The sequence below is a fragment of the Hyperolius riggenbachi genome, chromosome 1 (genome assembly GCF_040937935.1).
Source record: "Hyperolius riggenbachi isolate aHypRig1 chromosome 1, aHypRig1.pri, whole genome shotgun sequence".
In the NCBI taxonomy this organism is placed as follows: Eukaryota; Metazoa; Chordata; class Amphibia; order Anura; family Hyperoliidae; genus Hyperolius; species Hyperolius riggenbachi.
The window spans coordinates 324,934,187-324,957,824 of record NC_090646.1 but is presented as its reverse complement, the minus strand read 5'-3'; the positions used below and the strand labels follow the sequence as shown (position 1 = coordinate 324,957,824).

Genomic DNA, 23,638 nt, shown 5'->3' with positions numbered 1-23,638 from the left:
GTCTCTGCCATGACTAAGTCGTAGAGATCCTCGTGAAGATCAGATGAAAAGCATCTAGGGCCGATCCTAGATGATCTGTCTCCACCTGGACTCCAGACTGGGCGGTGAAAGGGGGCACTATGGGTGCGGCGGAACCAGGGGGTTGCCAATCAGGATTTGCCAGCACCTCTGGGAGTGCAGGGGTTCTACAGGCCCGTGTTCCTGGTGGCTGCGACCGGGGTCTTACTGCACGTGTCACCGAACCAGTTTCAACTGCCATGCTGGTGCTCCCACTTCACCAGGGTCTACGGCAGTTCTGGTTCCAAGTCCAGGATGTGCTGCGCTGCTGGTGCATGCCTCTCCATGAAAACTTGGATCAGCGCTAGCATATTCTGCTGCCCTTGAGGTTGATCCTGCTCCACCTACGGTCCACTGACATGAGGTGCGGTACGCCTGGCGCTAGCAGGGACCCCAACCTCGTCATCTTAGCTATCAGTCAGTGAGCCACTGCTATCTATAGGTTCATATTCTGACCAGGATGATTAGTCGGATGAGAAGTGCCAATCACTCATCAGACTGGGCCAGAATCCTATAGGCCTCTTCAGCGGAATACCCCTTTCTTGCCATGGTGGACTGCTAAATTTAGGGGGTATTCCTCCGAGACTACCCAGAAAAGAGCACACCAACCTAGCAAAAAGGAGTGCTTGTGAACTAAAGCTGCGGTCGCTCAGTTTTGATAAAAAAACAAACAAAAAAAAAAACAAAAAACAAAACTGATCTTTAGAGCTCCACAGCTATTGTGTAGTGTTTTTGCAGTGATCAGAAAAAAAAAACAATTTATGTCACTGCGGTGGGGTGGGCTGAATGCAAGTGTGGCAGAATGATCAGGCCTGATCGGGCAAACACTGCGTTTTTAGCAGATCCTACTCTAAGGTGACCCTAGAGTACTTATATAGATCTGACTGCGATCAGTACTGATCACTTACAGATACTATATAGTGTCAATGCTGATTAGCGACAGTGATGAAGCTAATCAGCGACTAATTAGTGACTGCGGTGTAGTGGGCTGGGCGCTAACTACCTAAACAAAGGGGCCTAGCTAACTCACTGGCCTGTTTTTTGATCACTAAGATAGTGACGAGGGGGGTGTGATCAGATACAATCTGAGGCAATCAGATAGCAATTGAAAACAATCAAATGCAATCAAATACAATCAAACGCAATTACAAACAGACAGAGGTCAATCAGAGCCAATCAAGAGGCCGATGAGATGCCAGTCAGAGTGAAAACAGGCAATCGGATGTCAATCACAGTGCAGCTGTCAGATGCCAAATAGCAATTGAAATCACAGGGCAATCACAGATGATCAATAACCAATCACAATGCAATCAATCAATCAGATGTCAAAAAACAGTGCACAGGCAATAGATGTCACTCACATGTCACTCAGACCTCGATCAGAGCTGTGACAGGCGACCAGCTGACACTCAGACCTCAGTCAGACGCCTTGTCAGGGCAGTGAGGGGGGCAGTGGGGGGTGATCAGGGGCGATCGGGTGGGAGCAGGAGCAGTGTGGGGTTAGTGCAGGCAGGGCTGCCGTCCTCTCTTGTGGTGGTCCGTGAACACTGTGCCCACGAGAGGAGGAGGCAGCCAGTATAATACACGTTGTTTACATAACAACGTGTATTATACACTTTACATTGGCTAATTTGAAAGATCGCAGCCCGCCAGCACTGCTAATTGCCCGGCGGGCTGATGACACGCCAATTGGCGTTAGGCGGTCCTGGGGCTGCCGCGGCGTCCACGCCCATTGGCGTCGGGCGATCGTTAGGTAGTTAAGCACAGTAAAGTCAACAAACAGCCTACAAAAGTTGGCCTTCACCACTGTGAGTACTGCTGGTGACTTGGGCTGGTTGGTTGAGACGCTGGCTAGTTGAGTTCCAGATAACCGAAACCCGACTGTGCATCAGCAGCATGTTACGTGCTCATTTATTTATTTTTCAAGGATTAAAAGGCAAACATTATTTCAGCTTACTTATTTCATTTTTATGTGCACAGAAATCACAGGCATCCCACAGAAATTCTAACAGAAACTGGCATGAGCTACCAGTCATTTGATAAGTATTGATGTTATGCCTGTTACACACCATGTAATTTCCCATCGGATAGATGGGTCGATAGATAATTTTTAACAGATCCGATCGGATTTCTGATTTCGATTTTCTGATCACTTCTATGCAAATTGATCAGAAAACCGATCGGAAATCAGATCCGACCTGTCGGAAGTTATCTATTTGACCCATCGATCTGATGGGAAATTGCATGGTGTGTACCAGGCTTTAAGAAGAAGTGACAGTAGCAGTAGCTTTCTTTGAGGTATGAGAAAGTTTTATAGATTGCAAACCTCTTAAAACAAATTACTGAATCATTTCAATTGACACAGTGGTATTTGGAGATTCCTGATATGATTGTTGAGTTCACCACTTCCTCCTCCTCTTATGTTTTAAGGTATGCGCACTTGTATACCAAATATCGAGCTGGAAACACATGATGTTTTGTACATTGTACTGGAAAATATTGGTCTGCTATGCTTGCTAAGATGATATGCGTTCGCTTTGAGCAGTGTCATTGGCAGTACCTTACTTTGACTTTTGTCAATTGTTATTTGCTGAATATTGTTTTCCTTCCCAAATAAAAATTTTTTTTAACCCCTTCCCGACCGCCTAACGCCGATTGGTGGTTCACCAGGACCCCCGATTGACGTCAAATTTTGAGGGAGAAGATTAGCGGGGATCGTGCACACATTCCAGCTGAGTAACGGAGTGCCTGCCAGCTGCGTTCGGAGCTGGCAGGATATAAAAATAAATAAATAAAAAACGGCTTGAATAACTTGTACAGCGCTGCGATCTAATGCAGTGCTGTATGGGGGACAGCTCTGTCACTGAGCTGTCCCCAGTAGAGGCTCAGAAAGTGATCCCTCTCATACGCTGATGCCTATGAGAGGCAATCGTTGTTAATGGATCTCGGGGGAGGGATAAATATGAAAAAAAGATGATTTTATTTAAAAAAAAATTAAATAAAAAAATAATAAACTAAATGTGGCAGCAGCAATCAGATGCCACCAACAGAAAGCTCTGTTGCCAAGAAAGGGAGGGCAGATTCATTTGTGTGCCAAGCTGTATGGCCGTGAAGCACACTGTTAAAGTTGCAGTATACTGGATTGTAAAAAATGGCCTGGTCACTAGGGGGGTGTAAGCCTGTGGTCCTCAAGTAGTTAAACTAAAAAAAAAAAAAAGTGACAGTGGTTCCTGCTCTGTGCAGCTTTTAAGCAAGGTGGAAATGTCTGGATTATTGCTTCTCCCTACAGAGTACTTCACTACTGTAGCAAAAAACTGCAATTTGATTTTACTGTCAGTTTTGAATATTTTTAGCTGGCTGTATATTGAAATGGAAAGATAAAAAACAAAATAGTTTAACATTATGGTATAAACTGGCTAGTGCAGCACCAATCTAAATTTATGGCGTATTTTTACTTTACAGAAAGTGGCTTCATTTTTAAAACCATGTGAGGAAGGCAAGAAAGCGGGAAAATAGACGCGACATAGGGGCTGATGTACAAAGGGATGGTAAATTTGCCATTGGCAGTTAGCACACAGCAATTTTACTGGGACTAGTACCAGTTACAGTGGTGTGAAAAACTATTTGCCCCCTTCCTGATTTCTTGTTCTTTTGCATGTTTGTCACACTTAAATGTTTCTGCTCATCAAAAACCGTTAACTATTAGTCAAAGATATCATAATTGAACACAAAGTGCAGTTTTAAATGATGGTTTTTATTATTTAGTGAGGAAAAACAACTCAAAACCTACATGGCCCTGTGTGAAAAAGTGATTGCCCCCCTTGTTAAAAAATAACTTAACTGTGGTTTATCACACCTGAGTTCAATTTCTGTAGTCACCCCCAGGCCTGATTACTGCCACACCTGTTTCAATCAAGAAATCACTTAAATAGGAGCTATCTGACACAGAGAAGTAGACCAAAAGCACCTCAAAAGCTAGACATCATGCCAAGATCCAAAGAAATTCAGGAACAAATGAGAACAAAAGTACTGTAATTGAGATCTATCAGTCTGGTAAAGGTTATAAAGCCATTTCTAAAGTTTTGGGACTCCAGCGAACCACAGTGAGAGCCATTATCCACAAATGGCAAAAACATGGAACAGTGATGAACCTTCCCAGGAGTGGCCGGCCAATCAAAATTACCCCAAGAGCGCAGAGAAAACTCATCCGAGAGGCCACAAAAGACCCCAGGACAACATCCAAAGAACTGCAGGCCTCACTTGCCTCAATTAAGGTCAGTGTTCACAACTCCACCATAAGAAAGAGACTGGGCAAAAACGGCCTGCATGGCAGATATCCAAGGTGCAAACCACTTTTAAGCAAAAAGAACATTAAGGTTCGTCTCAATTTTTCTAAAAAAAAACATCTCAATGATTGCCAAGACTTGTGGGAAAATACCTTGTGGACCGCCGAGACAAAAGTTGAACTTTTTGGAAGGTGCGTGTCCTGTTAAATCTGTCGTAGAAGTAACAGTGTGACGCCGGGCGACGCCCAGTCGGCCAAAACGCGTTTGCGGTCGCTTTGCGACACAAATCGTTAAACCAAGATTCGATGTGTAGTATCCCTCTGCCTAGGAACAGCTGGGGGATCTGTCTTAGCTGAGTGGAAGCCTGGGGGGGAGGTGTTAATTAGCTTGAACATCTTCCCTGTGGAAGGCACAATTTCCCTTTCTGTTCTGGGAACCAGGTGACACCTAGCTGATCTCACATTCAGATGTTAATTGAAGGAGCCAACAGGGCCTTTCAAAAAAAGGAGATCCCAAGAAGCAGACACAGCTGGACTCCAGTCAGGCTGACTCCAGCCTTAGCAGGAAGAAATGAATGTACTATATAATCTTTTGCCCATTTACAGAATACAATAAATAGGGTGGTTATGAGAGCGTTATCATTGGATCCGTAGGGTCATGCTGGATCTCTTGATACCAGTTGAGAGGGGCCCGGGGCCCCTACAACCCAGGTATGAATTTACCCAGGACCCTGATCTGCTGCACTAGCCATGTCGGATATCATATTAATCTGTATTTTCCTCCAAGTATGAAGCTGTTACCCCCCTAAATGTAACGTGTATGGTTCAGGAGTTACAGCAATTCATAAGTTTAGCTCTAAAATCTCTCAGAGGGAATGAACTGTCATTTGCTGGTAGCTCAGAGGGGGCTGGCACTGCCACACCCCCAAACCAGCTTCATCAAAAGCACAGAGCCAGCAGGCGGGCTTGAGTCCTCCCATTCCATCCATATGAGAACATCCTGCTGCCAGCTCAGAGGACATAGGGCTGGTGGCCATTTTGCTGAACTTTGAATGAAGCTCTGAAACAAAGGACACATGTATTATCCACAGAACAGACAGCAGACCTGGCACCGATTTGCACTTATCCAAGAGTTTCCTTTAATCCAGCGGATACAAGCAATACATAAAGAGTAAAGAGGTGGTCGGCCTAACAGCCGTTTCGCAGGTTGCCCTGCTTCTTCAGAAGCACAAAGACAAGGCAGCCAGGTATTATCCCCCATATATATACAGTAATGCATACAAGATCTTACCTCTCCATTAGTCAAACAGACGCTGCTGGAAGCGCCCGCCGCGGCCGCGGGTACACGCCCCCTTCCGGGAACGCCCCTCAGAATCTCACTGGCCACTCACAACGCAGCGGGCGCCGCCAATCAACGTGCGCCTATTGCCGGCCATACGCCGGTCAATCAGGCGTAAGTAGGATGAGGCGCTGTGTGGGACAAAAAGCCTCTTACGAGGTAAACAGTTCCCATAGCAACCTAGAACGCCGGGCGCAATTCCAAGCGGCGTAAATGCAGACAGCCGTCCGCCTCGGCCGCCAAATGGGAGCCATACATACACAACCCCACAGCTACTTAGCATAACTGCATAAATACATATAAAAATGAACCTTACATCATCTTTCATATGTTAAACACATGATACACATTGCACAATACATAGACAGGGAATGCCCACTCAGGTACAGCCCCATAGTGCTAGATCAGCACATCTGTCCAAAGCTTTCGCAAGTATGTGCAGAGTATGATATAGAGAGTTCAGTCAGGCAGCATTCATTAAGGAAGGATCGGTAATAGCCAGTTAGTATACTGGGCTTACCACCCGTTTTTTCCCCCTCCAAAAATGGCATGCCGCGAACAGGGAGATGATCATTCCTGGTGCCCTGGAACAAAAACAAGAAAAAGAGAGACAGACAATTTTAAAACCAACATACATGAGGCATAAAAAGTATCAACGGCAAAACATTCAGCTATGTATATAAACAGCAATTAGAACTACTATGATCACAAAAAAAGCCATATTACATAAATCAGTATTTTTCAAGAAAGCAAAACAATTCATTCCTTTCATTAAGCCCTAAACGTCCACAGGCTTTTGTCTTAGAGATTAATTTAGCTTCTTCCTGTCTGAGCAGCTTCTCCCAATCTCCTCCTCTCCTTGGCTGGTCGACTACTTTCAAACCTGTGAATCTTAAGGGGGAGCTCTCACTCCCATGTTCCTCCAATACATGCTTAATCATGCGGCCAGCACCTTTAACACCTTTAGTGTTTAACGAATTGACATGTTCCTGATATCTTGTACAAAGGAGACGGGTTGTCATGCCGATATAATACCGGTTGCAAGAACATAGAACTGCATACACTACATGAGTTGATCTACAGTGTATAAAGTCTCTAATAGGGATTACTTCACCCCCTAGGTTAATACATTTCCCTTGTACAAAGTGGGCACAGTGATTACAATTACCACATTTAAAACAGCCCTTAGGTCTCAGATTTGTGAGCCAGTTGGATTTCTTTTCTTCCCTAAATTCACTTCTCACTATAGAGTCCCCAATGGTTCGTGCCCTCCGAAATGTAATAAGGGGTCTTTCTGGGAGCTTTTTCCCACAAACCGCATTAGAGCGCAGATCTCCCCAGTTTTTTTGAATTGAATTTCTTAGATTTCTTGCCATTGGAGAATATTCAAAAATCATAGGGACCCCCCTACTTGGTTCTCCTTTCACTTTCGTTTTATTTTTCCTCATCAAAAGTTCAGGTCTAGGTTTTTTCTTTGCCTTCTCAAAGGCTTCAACAATCAGAGACAGTGGGTACCCCCGAGTCAGGAATCTTCTTTGTACAAGATATCAGGAACATGTCAATTCGTTAAACACTAAGAAAGGTGCTGGCCGCATGATTAAGCATGTATTGGAGGAACATGGGAGTGAGAGCTCCCCCTTAAGATTCACAGGTTTGAAAGTAGTCGACCAGCCAAGGAGAGGAGGAGATTGGGAGAAGCTGCTCAGACAGGAAGAAGCTAAATTAATCTCTAAGACAAAAGCCTGTGGACGTTTAGGGCTTAATGAAAGGAATGAATTGTTTTGCTTTCTTGAAAAATACTGATTTATGTAATATGGCTTTTTTGTGATCATAGTAGTTCTAATTGCTGTTTATATACATAGCTGAATGTTTTGCCGTTGATACTTTTTATGCCTCATGTATGTTGGTTTTAAAATTGTCTGTCTCTCTTTTTCTTGTTTTTGTTCCAGGGCACCAGGAATGATCATCTCCCTGTTCGCGGCATGCCATTTTTGGAGGGGGAAAAACCGGGTGGTAAGCCCAGTATACTAACTGGCTATTACCGATCCTTCCTTAATGAATGCTGCCTGACTGAACTCTCTATATCATACTCTGCACATACTTGCGAAAGCTTTGGACAGATGTGCTGATCTAGCACTATGGGGCTGTACCTGAGTGGGCATTCCCTGTCTATGTATTGTGCAATGTGTATCATGTGTTTAACATATGAAAGATGATGTAAGGTTCATTTTTATATGTATTTATGCAGTTATGCTAAGTAGCTGTGGGGTTGTGTATGTATGGCTCCCATTTGGCGGCCGAGGCGGACGGCTGTCTGCATTTACGCCGCTTGGAATTGCGCCCGGCGTTCTAGGTTGCTATGGGAACTGTTTACCTCGTAAGAGGCTTTTTGTCCCACACAGCGCCTCATCCTACTTACGCCTGATTGACCGGCGTATGGCCGGCAATAGGCGCACGTTGATTGGCGGCGCCCGCTGCGTTGTGAGTGGCCAGTGAGATTCTGAGGGGCGTTCCCGGAAGGGGGCGTGTACCCGCGGCCGCGGCGGGCGCTTCCAGCAGCGTCTGTTTGACTAATGGAGAGGTAAGATCTTGTATGCATTACTGTATATATATGGGGGATAATACCTGGCTGCCTTGTCTTTGTGCCTCTGAAGAAGCAGGGCAACCTGCGAAACGGCTGTTAGGCCGACCACCTCTTTACTCTTTTATGTATTGCTTGTATCCGCTGGATTAAAGGAAACTCTTGGAGAAGTGCAAATCGGTGCCAGGTCTGCTGTCTGTTCTGTGGATAATACTAATGTGTATGAGACCTAGAGCACGTATTGCTTGCAACCAGGGTCCAGCTGCTGTGTTCCAGGAACCATTTGAGTGCCAGTCCTACTACTGTTTCTTTGTTACAAAAGGACACATGTGCTGGCGGCCATCTTGATTGGCCATCTCTTCTGTAACCTGGAACAAAGAATTTTGCTGAACTTTGATTGAAACCAAGAACTTTATGATTTTCCCACAAAAAAAGGACATCTTTCCAGGAACTAAGTATTTTTCTCCCTTCTTTTATTTTTTTATACTGGCTATTACTGTTTTAATAATTGTTGATTTTAATAATTGTCTGTATATATTAATTATTTATATTGCGTGAATAAACGACTTTCTCCAAGTCATTCACTGTCCGCTACCCTGCTTATCAGCACACACAGAACTGATCCCAGGTCTCTGAAGATACGCTACTGTTTGTTTGTTGTTGGCTAGACAGAATACCGTGTGTTTAACCGTTTTATTCGCAGGACTAGTCAGTCAGTTAGTGGGCTCCACGGTCCCATGGTAACCGCGGTGGTGGCAGTTTACTCTGAACCAGTGGGTGAAGTTGTAATCACCCGTGTCTCACAGGCTCCCTTCTGAGTTGTCTGTGGCTAATTCTTAACGGTTCCTGCGCATTGACTGCGACCAGAGTTCGCACGATCCGTGCGCTGGCACCGTTTAGAAGGCTAAGTGCGGTCAGCCACTAGGGCTCCTGTGACAAACAGCATTTCAGCAAAAGAACATCATACCAACAGTAAAATATGGTGGTGGTAGTGTGATGGTCTGGGGTTGTTTTGCTGCTTCAGGACCTGGAAGGCTTGCTGTGATAGATGGAACCATGAATTCTACTGTCTACCAAAAAATCCTGAAGGAGAATGTCCGGCCATCTGTTCGTCAACTCAAGCTGAAGCGATCTTGGGTGCTGCAGCAGGACAATGACCCAAAAGACACCAGCAAATCCACCTCTGAATGGCTGAAGAAAAACAAAATGAAGACTTTGGAGTGACCTAGTCAAAGCCCTGACCTGAATCCTATTGAGATGTTGTGGCATGACCTTAAAAAAGCAGTTCATGCTAGAAAACAATCAAATAAAGCTGAATTACAACAATTCTGCAAAGATGAGTGGGACAAAATTCCTCCAGAGCGCTGTAAAAGACTTGTTGCAAGTTATCGCAAACGCTTGATTGCAGTTATTGCTGCTAAGGGTGGCCCAACCAGTTATTAGGTTCAGGGGGCAATTTCTTTTTTACACAGGGCCATGTAGGTTTTGAGTTTTTTTCTCACTAAATAATAAAAACCATCATTTAAAACTGCATTTTGTGTTCAATTATGTTATCTTTAACTAATGGTTAATGGTTTTTGATGAGCAAAAACATTTAAGTGTGACAAACATGCAAAAGAATAAGAAATCAGGAAGGGGGCAAATAGTTTTTCACACCACTGTAAGTAGTGTGGATTATACTGTTAGTGTAATGCATGTTACTATGGTATCAGTTGTAACATGGATTAGGCTAATAGCGTAACCAACGCTGCTCCTTTGGCGTTATTACTGGTAGAATTGCCGTGCGCTACCTGTGCACAACAAATGTATCGCCCCTTTATTCATCAGGCTCTTAGTAACATAAAAAGAATCCTCTTTCTAACCTTAAATGAGAAACCTTTTAAGGACATTGAAATAAAAACATACCTTTAGTGTGGCACAGGCAGTGTAGTTAACATTGGGAAGTATTTCAACAGGTTCTTTAAACATCACCCTAAATGTGCTTGAGGAACCATCACAACTAAAGCCAGTGTCATTTTGACCCAGAACAGTGTTGCTGTCGGTATGAATAATCTAAAAGATATAAAACAAAATAGATGATCAGTAAATTGCAATAGAAATAAGCTGCTGCAGAATTTTTAGGCGTTGATAAAGACCACAAAACAATTACACTAATTAAAGCAAAATATCATCCGAATACCCTACCCCCAAACACACAGACAAAAATGGGTTTAGAGAAATATTCTGCAAATTATTTTTTCTCTCAGTGGGAAAAAAAAAATCTCACAAACATGCAATCAAAGTGAATGTTATTAGTTTTTATAGAGCTCTAATATCTACTGCAGGGCTTCACAGGTTTACATCTAATTCCTACTATAGTCATAGGTCCATCATAGTCTCGGTCCAATTTAGGGGAAGCCAATTAAGTTATCTGTAGGATTTTGGAATGTGGGTGGAAACCAGAGTGTCTGGGAGAAACCCAGGCAGACACACTGAGAAGTTTATGCAGATAGTGCCCTAGCTGGGATTCAAACCAGGGACCCAGCATTGTAAGGCAAGACTGCCATCTACAATTGCACCACAAGTGATCCAAGTTGGATTAACCCTCAATATAAACCAATCCCCATTAATCCATCCCCAGATTTTAGAGCAAGAACACGCAAGGAGTCACGTGTGAGGAGAATGAAACGAAGAACAGACATGTCAGGAAAGAGGTTAAGGAAACACAGTTAAAGAGAACCCGAGGTGTGTTTAAAGAATGTTATCTGCATACAGAGGCTGGATCTGCCTATACAGCCCACCCTCTGTTGCTATCCCAAACCCCACTAAGGTCCCCCTGCACTCTGCAATCCCTCATAAATCACAGCCGTGCTGTGAGGCTGTGTTTACATCTGTAGTGTCAGTCTCAGCTGCTCCCCCGCCTGCTGCATAGCTCCGGTCCCTGCCCCGTCCCTTCCCTCCAATCAGCAGGGAGGGAAGGGATGCAGGTGGGGACTGGAGTTCTGCAGGAGGCGGGGAGAGCAGCAGACTGACACTATAGAGATAAACACAGCCAGCTCTGACAAGCTGTTTGTCAGCAGCGTGGCTGTGATTTACGAGGGATTGCAGAGTGCAGGGGGACCTTAGGGGAGTTTGGGATAGCAACAGAGGCTGGGCTGTATAGGCAGATCCAGCCTCTGTATGCAGATAATATTCTTCAAACCCACCTCGGGTTCTCTTTAACAATAAGTCTAAAGGTGCCCACTAACAGTACAATTTATTATAAGATGCAATCTTTTTTATGATCAAATTGTACAGAAAGATGCGCAATATGTGGCAAAAATTGACTGGAACAGAAAATGTATTGGATCCGTAAATTGGATTTCATGATCGTATCTAAAGAGGAAAGAATGACCAGTTATGGGAAAAATAGATAATTACCATCCAATTACTTACCATTGTAAAAAGTGCAACAAAGGATCGCATCTCATGAAAAAATTGTACCGTTAATGGGCACCTTAACAAAAATTTTCTCTTATCCTCCAGGATGGCTAGATAGGAGGGACCAGCCAGAAATAACTAAATCACACTTCAGGGTGGAATTACTGCTTGCAGAAAGTCCTGATTGGAAAGTAAGTCTATAGTCTGCAGTGTTTGATAAATGGTGAAGGAGCAGTTGCTGCATATTTGTTTTATGGCGGCAACAGATCTTTCAACCCATATGGTGAGGATCCACCTAGTTAAATGAACCATAGTCCCATCAGCAAGTGGTTTATTTGCAAATTTATACTGTGTGAAAGTGAATAGTTTGTCTAATTCAGCGAATATCGATGCTTTCGAAGACTGAAGACCCTTATGTCTAGAAAAGGAAATAAGTATATGATTGGATGGTCGCCAATCCTAAATTACATTTCTCTTAACATCAAGATACTAAAACTCTTTTTACTGTTTTGGGATTCTTACAAAAGTAAAGATTACCGGTACTTCCTGAGTGCAATGAAAATAACAGTTCACAATAGGAGTATGAGTGGGATCAGGTCTGAACACTATCTTGCTATGAAAAATAGATATGCAAGGTTCCTTGACTGACAGTGGCTGTATATGACAGACCCTTCTAGCTTGAAGAAAAAAAAAGTGGGCGCCTATTGTCTGCATAAATTAAGTTTGTAGTCGCAGATTTCATAGTGAGCGGCCCCGTCGCCTGTTTCACACCATTAGGCCTCTTTCACACTACATGTGATTGATTTTTTTTATACGTCCGATTTTGGATTCCGATTAAAATAAACGTTCTGCATACTGCTAAGATTTTTTTATCGGAATCTGAAATCGGATCAGATAAAAAAAATAAATAAAAAAAATCGGAATCGCATGTAGTGTGCAAGTGGCCTTAATGATTATTTGTATGTTGCATGGGAACTTATGGGGCACCCTAATTTCTGTTTTAGCAATTTTGATAATGGTCTCTGCAGGGGTCTTACTTGTGGCAGAGAAAAGGGGGCGTTTCTAAGGTTAGGCATGGGGGTGGGGGTAAAGTTAGGCTGCTTTTTTTAAATTTATTTATTTTTTAAAAGGTTAGGCGTTTAGGTTAGGTTGAGCTTCGGTATGATTCTGAATGACTGCATATATGAAGGACACCATGAGTTGAACCAGTCAACTCTCCCAAGGCAGCCGTCCTGACCCGCGCCGCTTCTCGACGAGCCTCAGTTCTCCCGCCGCCAGCTACCTTCGGTTTTGCTTCAGGGCCACTGCACCTGTGCGGCTCTGGCCACGCGTATCCTTTCTTCGCGTTCCCCGCTATTGCAGAGGGGAACGCGAAGAAAGGATATGCTTGGCAGGGCTGCGCTGGACTCTACTTATAAGTCGAGGTACGGGACGGAGGAGCGGCGGCGGGAGAACGGAGGCTCGGGCAGGACTGGCGCGGGACAGGACAGCTGCTGGGGGATTGGGGAAGCCCCAGGTAAGTGAAACAATGTGTTTATTTTCTATCTAAAGTTCCACTTTAAGTAGGACAGCAATTACCTTGTCCAAGAATCCATTGAATTTGAATAGTGCTCTGGGCTGTGGGGCAAAACATGTTTGGGATGCCAAATTTTGCTGTGAAAATATCTGTTCTGCTAAGGGAGGACCCATGGAGCATCTACTGCTAATGACTTTGGCAGAGGAAACCAGGGCTGCTTTGCCCAGCAATGATAGATTAGAATCACACTGGCCTATTCCAGTGCCATTTTTCTTATAACCCTTGACAGCATGTTGAAAACTGTGAAGACATGTAAGAGCTAATGACCCCAATTATCACTTGAACAAATTTTTTTTACTTTGGCATTCTGTGGGAATGCAAACAGATCTAACCTGGGAGTACCCTAATGTTGATATTTCCTAAAAGAGCTACTGCTTTACCCTCCACTGGTCTCCTCTGCTTTCTCTGTGTAAGAATGATTAGCAGCAGAGCGGCTCACCTTCCTAGCGATTCCAGCGGTAATCAGTAGACCTCTCCTCTTCCACGTGGCTTACTTATGACATTCAAGAGATCGTTATCTCTCCACAAGTCAGCATCAGTTGCATTGTCTACTTATATGAGATGTGAACAGTTTTATGATACTAGGTGTGTGAGATTTCCAACAAGCTTTAACTTGCAGCTGTAGGGACATCTTCAGCATACTTTTAGAAGTCTTAGGGCCCATTCACACTAGAAATCGCTAAACGCTAACGCAAAATGCTGAGCGTTTTTCTGGCGTTTTTTCCTAGCGTTTTTTCACTGTATAGAGAGCGTTTTTCCAGCGATTAGCGTTTTGCGATTTCTAGTTCAATTCAAATACTTTTATTGAAACGCTAATCGCTCCAGAATCGCTCAGAAAACGCTGCATGCAACGCGTTTGCGTTTCAGCAAATCGCTAAACGCTTAGATGAGAACACTTCCATACACTTTCATTGTGCACACGTTTTTCAAATCGCTAGCGGTTTTCAGCAAAGCTGAAATCGCTCTGAAAACGCACAAGTGTGAATGGGCCCTTAAAGGGAAGGTCCAAGCAAAATAAAAAAATGAGTTTCACTTACCTGGGGCTTCTACCTGCCCCATGCAGCCATCCTGTGCCCTCTTAGTCACTCACTGCTGCTCCAGTCCCCCGCTGGCAGCTTGCCGACCTCGGAGGTCGGCAGGTCGCATTGCGTACATTTTTACGCATTCCCACTAGTGCAGGAACATCAACACATACATTTTTACGCATTACTGGTTCAATGCATACATTTTTAGGCGTTGAACCCCTAATGCGTAAAAATGTATGTGTTGATGTTCCTGCACTAGTGGGAATGCGTAAAAACGTACGCAATGCGGCCCCCGACCTCCGAGGTCGGCAAGCTGCCAGCGGGGAACTGGAGCAGCAGTGAGTGACTACGAGGGCACAGGATGGCTGCATGGGGCTGGTAGAAGCCCCAGGTAAGTGAAACTCATTTTTTTTATTTTGCTTGGACCTTCCCTTTAAGCCTTGTACACAAGCCTGACTTAAGTCAGGATGCAGGCAATAACGACCGCCTCAGCTGACAATCAGGCATGTGTACAGCGCCAGACGACCCCAGATGCCCTATCCGCGAGCGATCCGCCGGACGGATCTACCCAACCCCCCCCCCCCCCCCCCCCCCCGACGCCGCTCCCCCAGCCAATCCTGGAAAGAATGGGCTGCTTTTGTCTGTGGTATTGACAATAAACTGGCCAGTTGGCCATAAATCCAGGTGGAGACCCAGTATTGTTTCTGTTTGCATGAAGTTACCCATAGGTGGAGAGGGGTGTCGACTGGTTGACTCCCTGGTATTGGAAACTACTGGGTTGCAGCGCTGGGATTATCTTTATAAGAATGGGCTGCACCACCAGATTATGAATACAAGTAACTCTTATTTAAACACTTTAGACAAAATATAAAACCATTTAAAATGATGCGCTGCGCACAACAAAAGCAACACTTTACAACACATCAGGTGACATGGATGCTTTTGTGTGCGCCCTATGCATGAAGGACACTAATTTGTGCCCCCCTCATGATTTACATTGCATCTGCATATGGATTAGTTAGATTGTCAAGCATGTGTTAAACTCCTTTGCTCTAGTATTTGCTTTAGTTGCCTCCAGCACTTACTTCTACTACCTCTTAAAGAGACTCTAACAACAAAAACCTCCCCTGGGGGGTACTCACCTCGGGTGGGGGAAGCCTCCGGATCCTAATGAGGCTTCCCACGCCGTCCTCTGTCCCACGGGGGTCTCGCCGCAGCCCTCCGAACAGCCGGCGACTGTGCCGACTGTCAGTTCAATATTTACCTTTGCTGGCTCCAGCGGGGGCGCTGTGGCGACTTTCGGCACGGAAATAGACGGAAATACCCGATCTCCGTCGGGTCCGCTCTACTGCGCAGGCGCCGGAAACTTGCGCCTGCGCAGTAGAGCAGACCCGACGGTGATCGGGTATTTCCGCCTACTTCGGCGCCGAGAGCCATCAGAGCGCCTGCGCAGGAGCCAGGAAGGTAAATATTGCGTCACGGCTGTACGGAGGGCTACAGCGAGACCCCCGAGGGACGCAGGACGGCGTGGGAAGCCTCATTAGGATCCTGAGGCTTCCCCCACCCGAGGTGAGTACCCCCCAGGGGCCGTTTTGTCGTTACAGTTCCTCTTTAAAGGAAATCTGAAGTGAAACACTTATGATATAATGAATTGTATGTGTAATGCAGCTAAGAAATAAAACATTAGCAGCACAGATATGAGTCTGATATTGTTTCCAGTAAAGGAAGAGTTAAGAAACTTCGGTTATCTATGCAAAAAAGCTTTACGGAGCTCTGCAACCCAAAGTCTTGGACAGCACTGTCTTTTGAAGCTCTTATCTCAACCTGTTTCTCATTGTTTCTTGTTTGTTTATGGTATTCCTGCAGAGGAAAGTTGAAAAGGTCATTAGCTCTGCTCTGTGAAATCATTTAAAATGCTGAGTGTAATGTGTAAACCGCACATATTAGAGAATTATGCAATGTTCTAAAAAAAAAGCTATATAACAAAAAATAAATATAAGACCATTTATTTTTGCTACTAATGTTCTATTAATCATCCATACTACAAACAGAATTATTCATAAGTTGTTTTTTTTTCCGCTTCAGTGTCACCTTAATATGATTGTTTTATGCATAAATCTTCTGTTTATATCAAATGTATATGAAAGCTTAGACATGTATTGGGGTCACCAGCAGCTACCATAGTTTTTACACGTCAACAGAAACCCATATGCATTCCAGCATGACTATAGTTAACCACCATGGTGACTCACTTCCGCCTCTACACTTCCAGCCAAGATGCAGGAAACCTGGTGCACACCAGCAGTCTGTGAGCACGAATATCCATGCGCTCCAGCCCCAAATGCAGCCAATAGTGACACTAAATTATGTCCTATCAGTATGCCGGGAGTAGAGCGCTCTAGATATATAAATGACTAACTACCGACATTACAACGCTCCTGACGAAGTGGTCATGTGGGCCACGGGTGGATCGTTAGGTGTGCCTCCTTTTGCCCTTACTACTTTGCTTCTATTGCCTGCACATTGTGGTTTATTTGTATTGCCTAAAGCACGGTTCATCATACACACATCCTATATAATAAAACCGCAGGTGTCCCTGTGTCATCCTGTCCGTGTCCGTGTGTTGTGCTACTGCATATGTGCAGGACGGACAGCCGTTGGGACAGGACGACGGGGTTAGGGAGTCGGGCGGATGGGTGCGCGCGCATGCGCACTGACTGTCTGGCGGCATGAACAGACCTAGAGCCCGTTTTTAAACGGGCTTAGGTCGACTAGTGATGATATATTGTTCATGAGCATATCATAACTATTTATGACTATATCTTTTGCACTTAATTTATTTAATTGGGATTTTGCACATTAACTACTGGACAGCATTAGCACTTTATTAACCTTTTACTACAACGGAATTGTGTCCTTATTTTCCACACTAGGCTCAATTGCTGAACCCAGATGGTTAATTATGCAGCTTACAGGGTTCACCATTATTTTCAGGAGGTGAGGCACTTGAATTGACTTGTATTTTCCCGCACATAATTGTGTTGTGGAGTGTTGCTTTTGTTGTGCACAACACATTTTAAATGGTTATATATTTTGTCTAAAGTGTTTGAATAAAAGTTAATTGTATTCATAATCTGGTGGTGCATCCCATTCTTGCCAGGATTTCGGTTTCTCTTTGAATTCTTGCTCTTGCGCATCTACACACATGTATTGTTGATCCTCCTGCCAATCCAATTGTTTGTGCTGCTCCCCCACCCACCACGTGACGTCACTCATGTGATGCTCATCCCTCTGTCGTCCTCCCAGATAGCAACAAAGCTTGTCGTCGGCTACACTGATGACACGCCTGTGTGCAGCCCGGCCAGTGATGTCGGCCAAGGGGAGCAGCTCCTGAACCCCGACAGGCGACAAGCATTGGGCATGTGTATGCAACTTTACACGGAATAGAGTATGTTATCCACAGATAACTCCTCCTAATCCATGATGAAACCAGACCCTAGCTTCCCATCCCCCCACATCCACAAAAGTGTAACCAAGGAACAAAATAAAAAGGAAAAGGTAGACTAAAAAACATGATCGAAGTACACCTTTCTTGCATCAATTTTGAATAATTTGCATTTTCAGCTGTTTTCTAGGTCAATTTTTCTCACTACAAGAATTTTCCCCGGTACAAGAATACCTATATGCGCTGCAATACGCTTTTTTTTGTTTTGAATTGTGGCCTTATATAATGTGGCAAACTTAAATGTTTGGTTGGCTTCATTCATACAATGGCCATATTGACACTTGTAGGCCTAGGATGTGACATCATGGCTGCACCACTTTTGGTGAAGCAGTGGAGCACAAACGACAGCTTAGGGGAGAACATGGATGACTTACTATGTATGCATGTGTGCATGCATGTGAGTGGGATGGCTGGACCTAATTTGTAGTTACAGTAACTGCTCTCTGCTGTAATTTGATAAAAGGAATTACTCATAAAACATTGGAAAATTTGTTGCCAATTTTTATTAATTACAGACCAGGTTTTTAACGTGCCATCTTAATCTTGTTCCCTATATCCGTGTATACCATTGTGGTACAATATTGTGGTACAACCATGTACTGTTAACGTTTGATATTCAATATAAAGTTAGTTCTGTTTAGCAGTATATATTTGCTTTGTTTATTGGATGTGCAGACAACAAATTTTTTTTTTTTTTTTTTTTTTAGAATTAATGTTACATAGTTACATAGTTATTTGGGTTGAAAAAGGACTTGCGTCCATAGAGTTCAACCAGAGAACAAAGTACAACACCAGCCTGCTCCCTCACATTTCCCTGTTGATCCAGAGGAAGGCGAAAAAACCCTTGCAAGGCATGGTCCAATTAGCCCCAAAAGGGAAAAAATGTCCTTCCCGACTCCAGATGGCAATCAGATAAAATCCTTAGATCAATATCACTGGGCATTACCTAGCCATGGATGTCTTTCAACGCAAGGAAAAGCGTCTAAGCCCCCTTTAGATGCAGGTATAGAATTTGCCATAACTACTTCCTGTGGCAATGCTTTCCACATCTTAGTCACTCTTACTGTAAAGAACCCTTTACTAAATAAATGGCTAAACATTTTTTCCTCCATGCGCAGATCATGTCCTCTAGTCCTTCGAGAAGGCCTAGGGACAAAAAGCTCATCCGCCAAGCTTTTATATTGCCCTCTGATGTATTTATACATGTTAATTAGATCCCCTCTAAGGCGTCTTTTCTCTAGACTAAATAAACCCAGTATATCTAACCTTTCTTGGTAAGCGAGACCTTCCATCCCTCGTATCAATTTTGTTGCTTGTCTCTGCACCTGCTCTAAAACTGCAATATCTTTCCTGTAATGTGGTGCCCAGAACTGAATTCCATATTCCGGATGTGGTCTTACTAGAGAGTTAAACAGGGGCAATGTTATACTAGCATCTCAAGTTTTTATTTCCCTTTTAATACATCCCCAAATGTTATTAGCTTTAGCTGCAGCGTCTTGGCATTGAATACGATTTTTTTAACTTGTTGTCGATGCGTACTCCTAAGTCCTTCTCCAAGCTTGATATCCCCAACGTTATCCCATTTATTTTGTATGGTGCTAGACCATTGGTATGACCAAAATGCATGACTTTACATTTTTCAACATTGAATTTCATCTGCCATTTATGTGCCCATATAGCCATCCTATCCAGATCCTGTTGCAATATGTCACTATCTTCCTGAGATTTGATGATTTTGCACAATTTTGTATCATCTGCAAAAATAGCAGCATTGTTTGCTACTGCATCTACTAGGTCATTGATAAATAAATTGAAGAGCACTGGACCCAGTACAGACCCCTGTGGGACCCCACTGCTAACAGTCACCCATTTTGAGTATGATCCATTGACCACAACTCTGTTTTCTGTGCATTAGCCAATTCCCTATCCATGCACACAGACTCTCTTCCCCAGTCCTTGCATCCTCAACTTTTGCGGGGAACAGTGCACTTGCAAAGTCCAAGTATATCACATCTATTGCATTCCCAATATCCACATTAGCGTTCACTACCCCATAAAAGCTGAGCATGTTGGTCAAACAGGACCTGTCTCTAGTAAACCCATGCTGATGCTGAGAAATAAGATTATTTTCTACTATGAAGTCATGTATTGTATCTCTTAGTAACCCCTCAAATAGTTTGCATACAACTGATGTTAAGCTTACTGGTCTATAATTTCCCGGATCAGATTTTTTGCCCTCCTTAAATAATGGGAAAACGTGGGCTGTACGCCAATCTACTGGGAATCTGCCAGTTGAAAGAGTCACAAAAGATAAAGGGGTTTATCTATGACCGAACTGAATTCCCTTAGGACCTGAGGATGCATGCCATCTGGGCCAGGTGCCTTGTCTATTCTAAATTCATAGTTTTAGTGGCCCGACTGCCCCGTGGCCTATCAGTCACCAGATCAAACGTTATGTTGTGATCACTATTTCCCAAATGTATGAATACATACTTGGAATGCAAGAGGTGGTTGAATTTGCCTGAAAATACTTCTCTAATATTGATGCAATTTATTCCTTTGATTTATTTTCACAGAAGTGTATATTCATTATAATCTGGTGATGGTGTATTTGAGGCCTGTGGCGGAGAGGGAGGCTATCCATGGTGACCAAATTTTATGAAATACATTTAGATCGTTATTAATTATGGTGCTTATTTTCTCGAAAATCATGAGGATATAAATCAATGGTATGACTTCTGAAACTAAAATCACCTAAAAAAATTACACGTTGGGCTTATTTTTGTTCGTTTTTTGGCAATTTAGGTATTTTTTGCCTAACAAAATATATGGGTCTTTGGGGATACAAGTACCCAACATGATATTACTTTTTTATTTTTGTATTAATGTTGTTCCAGAATCTAGCCACAATTGGACATAGACCATTGGTTTATTGCTCACTTTTATTCTATTTGTTCTATTTCTAAACACAATGCATAATTTAACATTTTTGTGTTCTTAGATTGTACACTTTAAAGTGTATCAGAGCTGACTACCGTACATAGCAAAAATCGATACTTACTCAGGGCTTCCTTCAGCCCCATAAGCACGTCTGAGCCCTTCGTCCGTCCTCCCACAGTCTGCCGCAGAGCCAGAACCAGCCCTGGTAACAGGCTCAGTCGGGTCCAGTCTGGGTCTACTGCGCATCTGCGGACCTCCCACGCAAGCGCAGAAGACCCTGAATGATGCAACTAAATCTGTTACCGGGGCTGATCGTGGCTCTACAGAAGACCGCGGGAGGATGGTGGAGGGCTCAGACATGCTTATGGGGCAGGAGGAAGCCCCAGGTAAGTATCAATTTTTGCTATAAAAGTCAGCTCTGGTTAACTAACTAGTTTTATTTTATGTTTCAATCTACTTTTTAAGTTTTAACTGTTTTACTGTTTTTGCTCAAAGACACATTCATTGAAGTATGCCAAAGCTAAAATCTATGAACTATTGACCCATTTTATCTCTTCTGCTCTCAGAAGCAATTTTCTGCTAGGAAAGTGTTTTATAGTTGTAATTTCTTATCAGTAATGGTCACACTGTAGTCTGACTTAGTCCTGACTCAGACAGGAACTGCCGCTTAACCTTCCTGGTGGTAAGCACGAGCTGAGCTCGGGCTATGCTGCGCAGGAAGATATCTCAGCCCCTGGTGGGGCGATTTGCTCTATTTAAAATGCTGTATGCGCAGCTAGCACTTTGCTAGCCGCGCGTACAGCTTGATCGCCGCCGCTCTGCAGCGATCGCCCGCACGCAGCGGCGCAAGAGGCCCCCGCCAGAGCCCTGCGCTGCTCGGACCAATGAGTTCCGGGCAGCGCTATGGGCTGGATCGGAGGCGTCTGACGTCAGGACGTCGGCTGACGTCCATGACGTCATTCCGATCGTCGCCATGGCGACAGGAGAAGCCAAACAGGGGAGCGCGTTATATACCCGTTCCCCTGTTTGCTATTGATGCCGGCGACGATCGACGACACATGCGCCTTCTAGTGGTGTTTCATGTAGCTACCACTCTGGTAGCTTTACATGAAACAAAAAAAAAAAAACCAAACAAAAAAAAAAAAAAGGATTTTTGCCTATATGGCAAAAAAAATTAACCGCCAGGAGGGTTCAATACCTGATGTTTAACTCTTTCAGGCAGAGAAAGACAAAAATGGAACACAGCATAGTTGCTAGGCACTGTACAAGGGTCTATCATCATGTCACCTCGGGTATCCTTTAACCACTTGAGGACCACGGTGTTAAACCCCCTTAGTGACCAGGCCATTTTTTTTGTTAATTGGGCCACTGCAGCTTTAAGGCCAGGTCTGATCCCTGCACAGTGTTAATTTTTTACAAATATTTATTTTAGCCCTATTTATTTTTCACTAAACCCTCCCTCCCCCAGCTAGCCAATCACTGTGATCGGTTGTCATAGGGCTTCAGCCAATGAAAGCGGATCACTGCCGAAACTCTGGAGGGGACAGCTGTGTTCCACGGCTGTCTCCAGTACAGCGCTGCTCCTGCTGCTGCAGATCGAAGTGCTGTACAAAGTAATTAAACTGAGGTTTCGACATCTAACAGTCTCCCGAGTGGCGACCGCCGCTGGCAGACTGAAGGCTCCGCTCCGCCTTTTTTTAAGCAGGAGATACTCGCGCAGCCTGCACGGGCTCTCCTAGAAGGCCGTTCACGCCAATGGGCATGGAGCGGTCCTGGGGCTGCCGCCGCGTTCACACCAATGGGCATGGAGCGGTCGGCAACAGGTTAAGTTGTCAAAATAAGCTGTATCAGAATTTTGTTCATTGGCTTATTCATGATGATGTGGCTGGCAGAACAGTACAATTGTGCAAACTGTCACTGATAAATATTTTATGACCTGAATAAAAATCTTTGAAACTAGAATTAATGTACACAAGCTTTTACAAGCTCATTTTCCATGCTTTTACATTAGTGTTTATGCATAAAGTTGACAAGTAGGCAACGGTTACCAATCTGCAGAATTTTTCTAAGACTTTTAGGAGTCAGTCAAAAGTTTGAACCATAGTACTAATTGTATGTAAAGCAAAGTTTGTTTTCCTTTCTCGCCATCAATTACAGAAATCATGAAGTCACTCCCTTGGTGTGGTATACATGGCAAGTTCTTGCAGTATACATACCGCATATACTTGCATATAAGAAGAGGTACCCACTTTTCCATCAGAAACCAGGAAAAAGTTATTAACTCGCGTATAAACCCCCTCTCCTCAGTATAGCCCCCAACCACAGTAGCTAGATGTTCCCCCAGTACAAGTCACCCTACCTCTCCATAGCTAGATGTCCCCCAAGGATGATAAAGCTGTGTTTCAAGAAGCCACTAGATGACCTCATAGATATGAGACACAGTGATTACCACACAGGAAGAATCCCCAATCACTGCGCCGCTGACACGTTGCTTGCACTTTCCGCTCCACAAGCAAGGGGCCACAGGCACTCTGCATACCATGTTGCAGGGAATTGGAGCACAGACACAGCAGGGATCCTTAATCTCCTCTGCACAGTAACAAAACCTGCTCCAACATCTGTTCCGCTCCACTGATTCACATATAAGCTGAGGGGGGGGGGGGGGGGGGTCACTTTTCAGCACATTTTTTGTGCTGAAAATCTAGGCTTATACATGAGTATACAAGGTACTCTTCTCCCCTTTTGTGTTTTGGATTTTGTTACACATTTATTCATATTAATTCTCTCACTGTTACTACTGATTCTGTATTTTGTACCAACTATTTTTACCAACATCCATCATATCATGCATCGCCTGATGGTACTTGCGTCATGCCTAACGTGTGGCAATTGCACATATTGACAATTTCAGGTCACATAGCTCCAGGATAC

General features: G+C 43.9%; 1 protein-coding gene across 3 annotated transcripts in view; it reads right to left on the bottom strand.

The window, feature by feature from the left end:
- The window catches only part of BTBD2 (BTB domain containing 2), a 244,896-nt gene that overhangs the window by 17,929 nt on the left and 203,329 nt on the right, over nucleotides 1-23,638 (bottom strand). For all 3 annotated transcript variants that reach the window (XM_068233858.1, XM_068233859.1, XM_068233860.1), the window contains one exon: nucleotides 10,168-10,314. In XM_068233858.1, coding sequence (XP_068089959.1) covers nucleotides 10,168-10,314 — 147 coding nt within the window. The remainder of the gene's footprint in view (nucleotides 1-10,167; nucleotides 10,315-23,638) is intronic.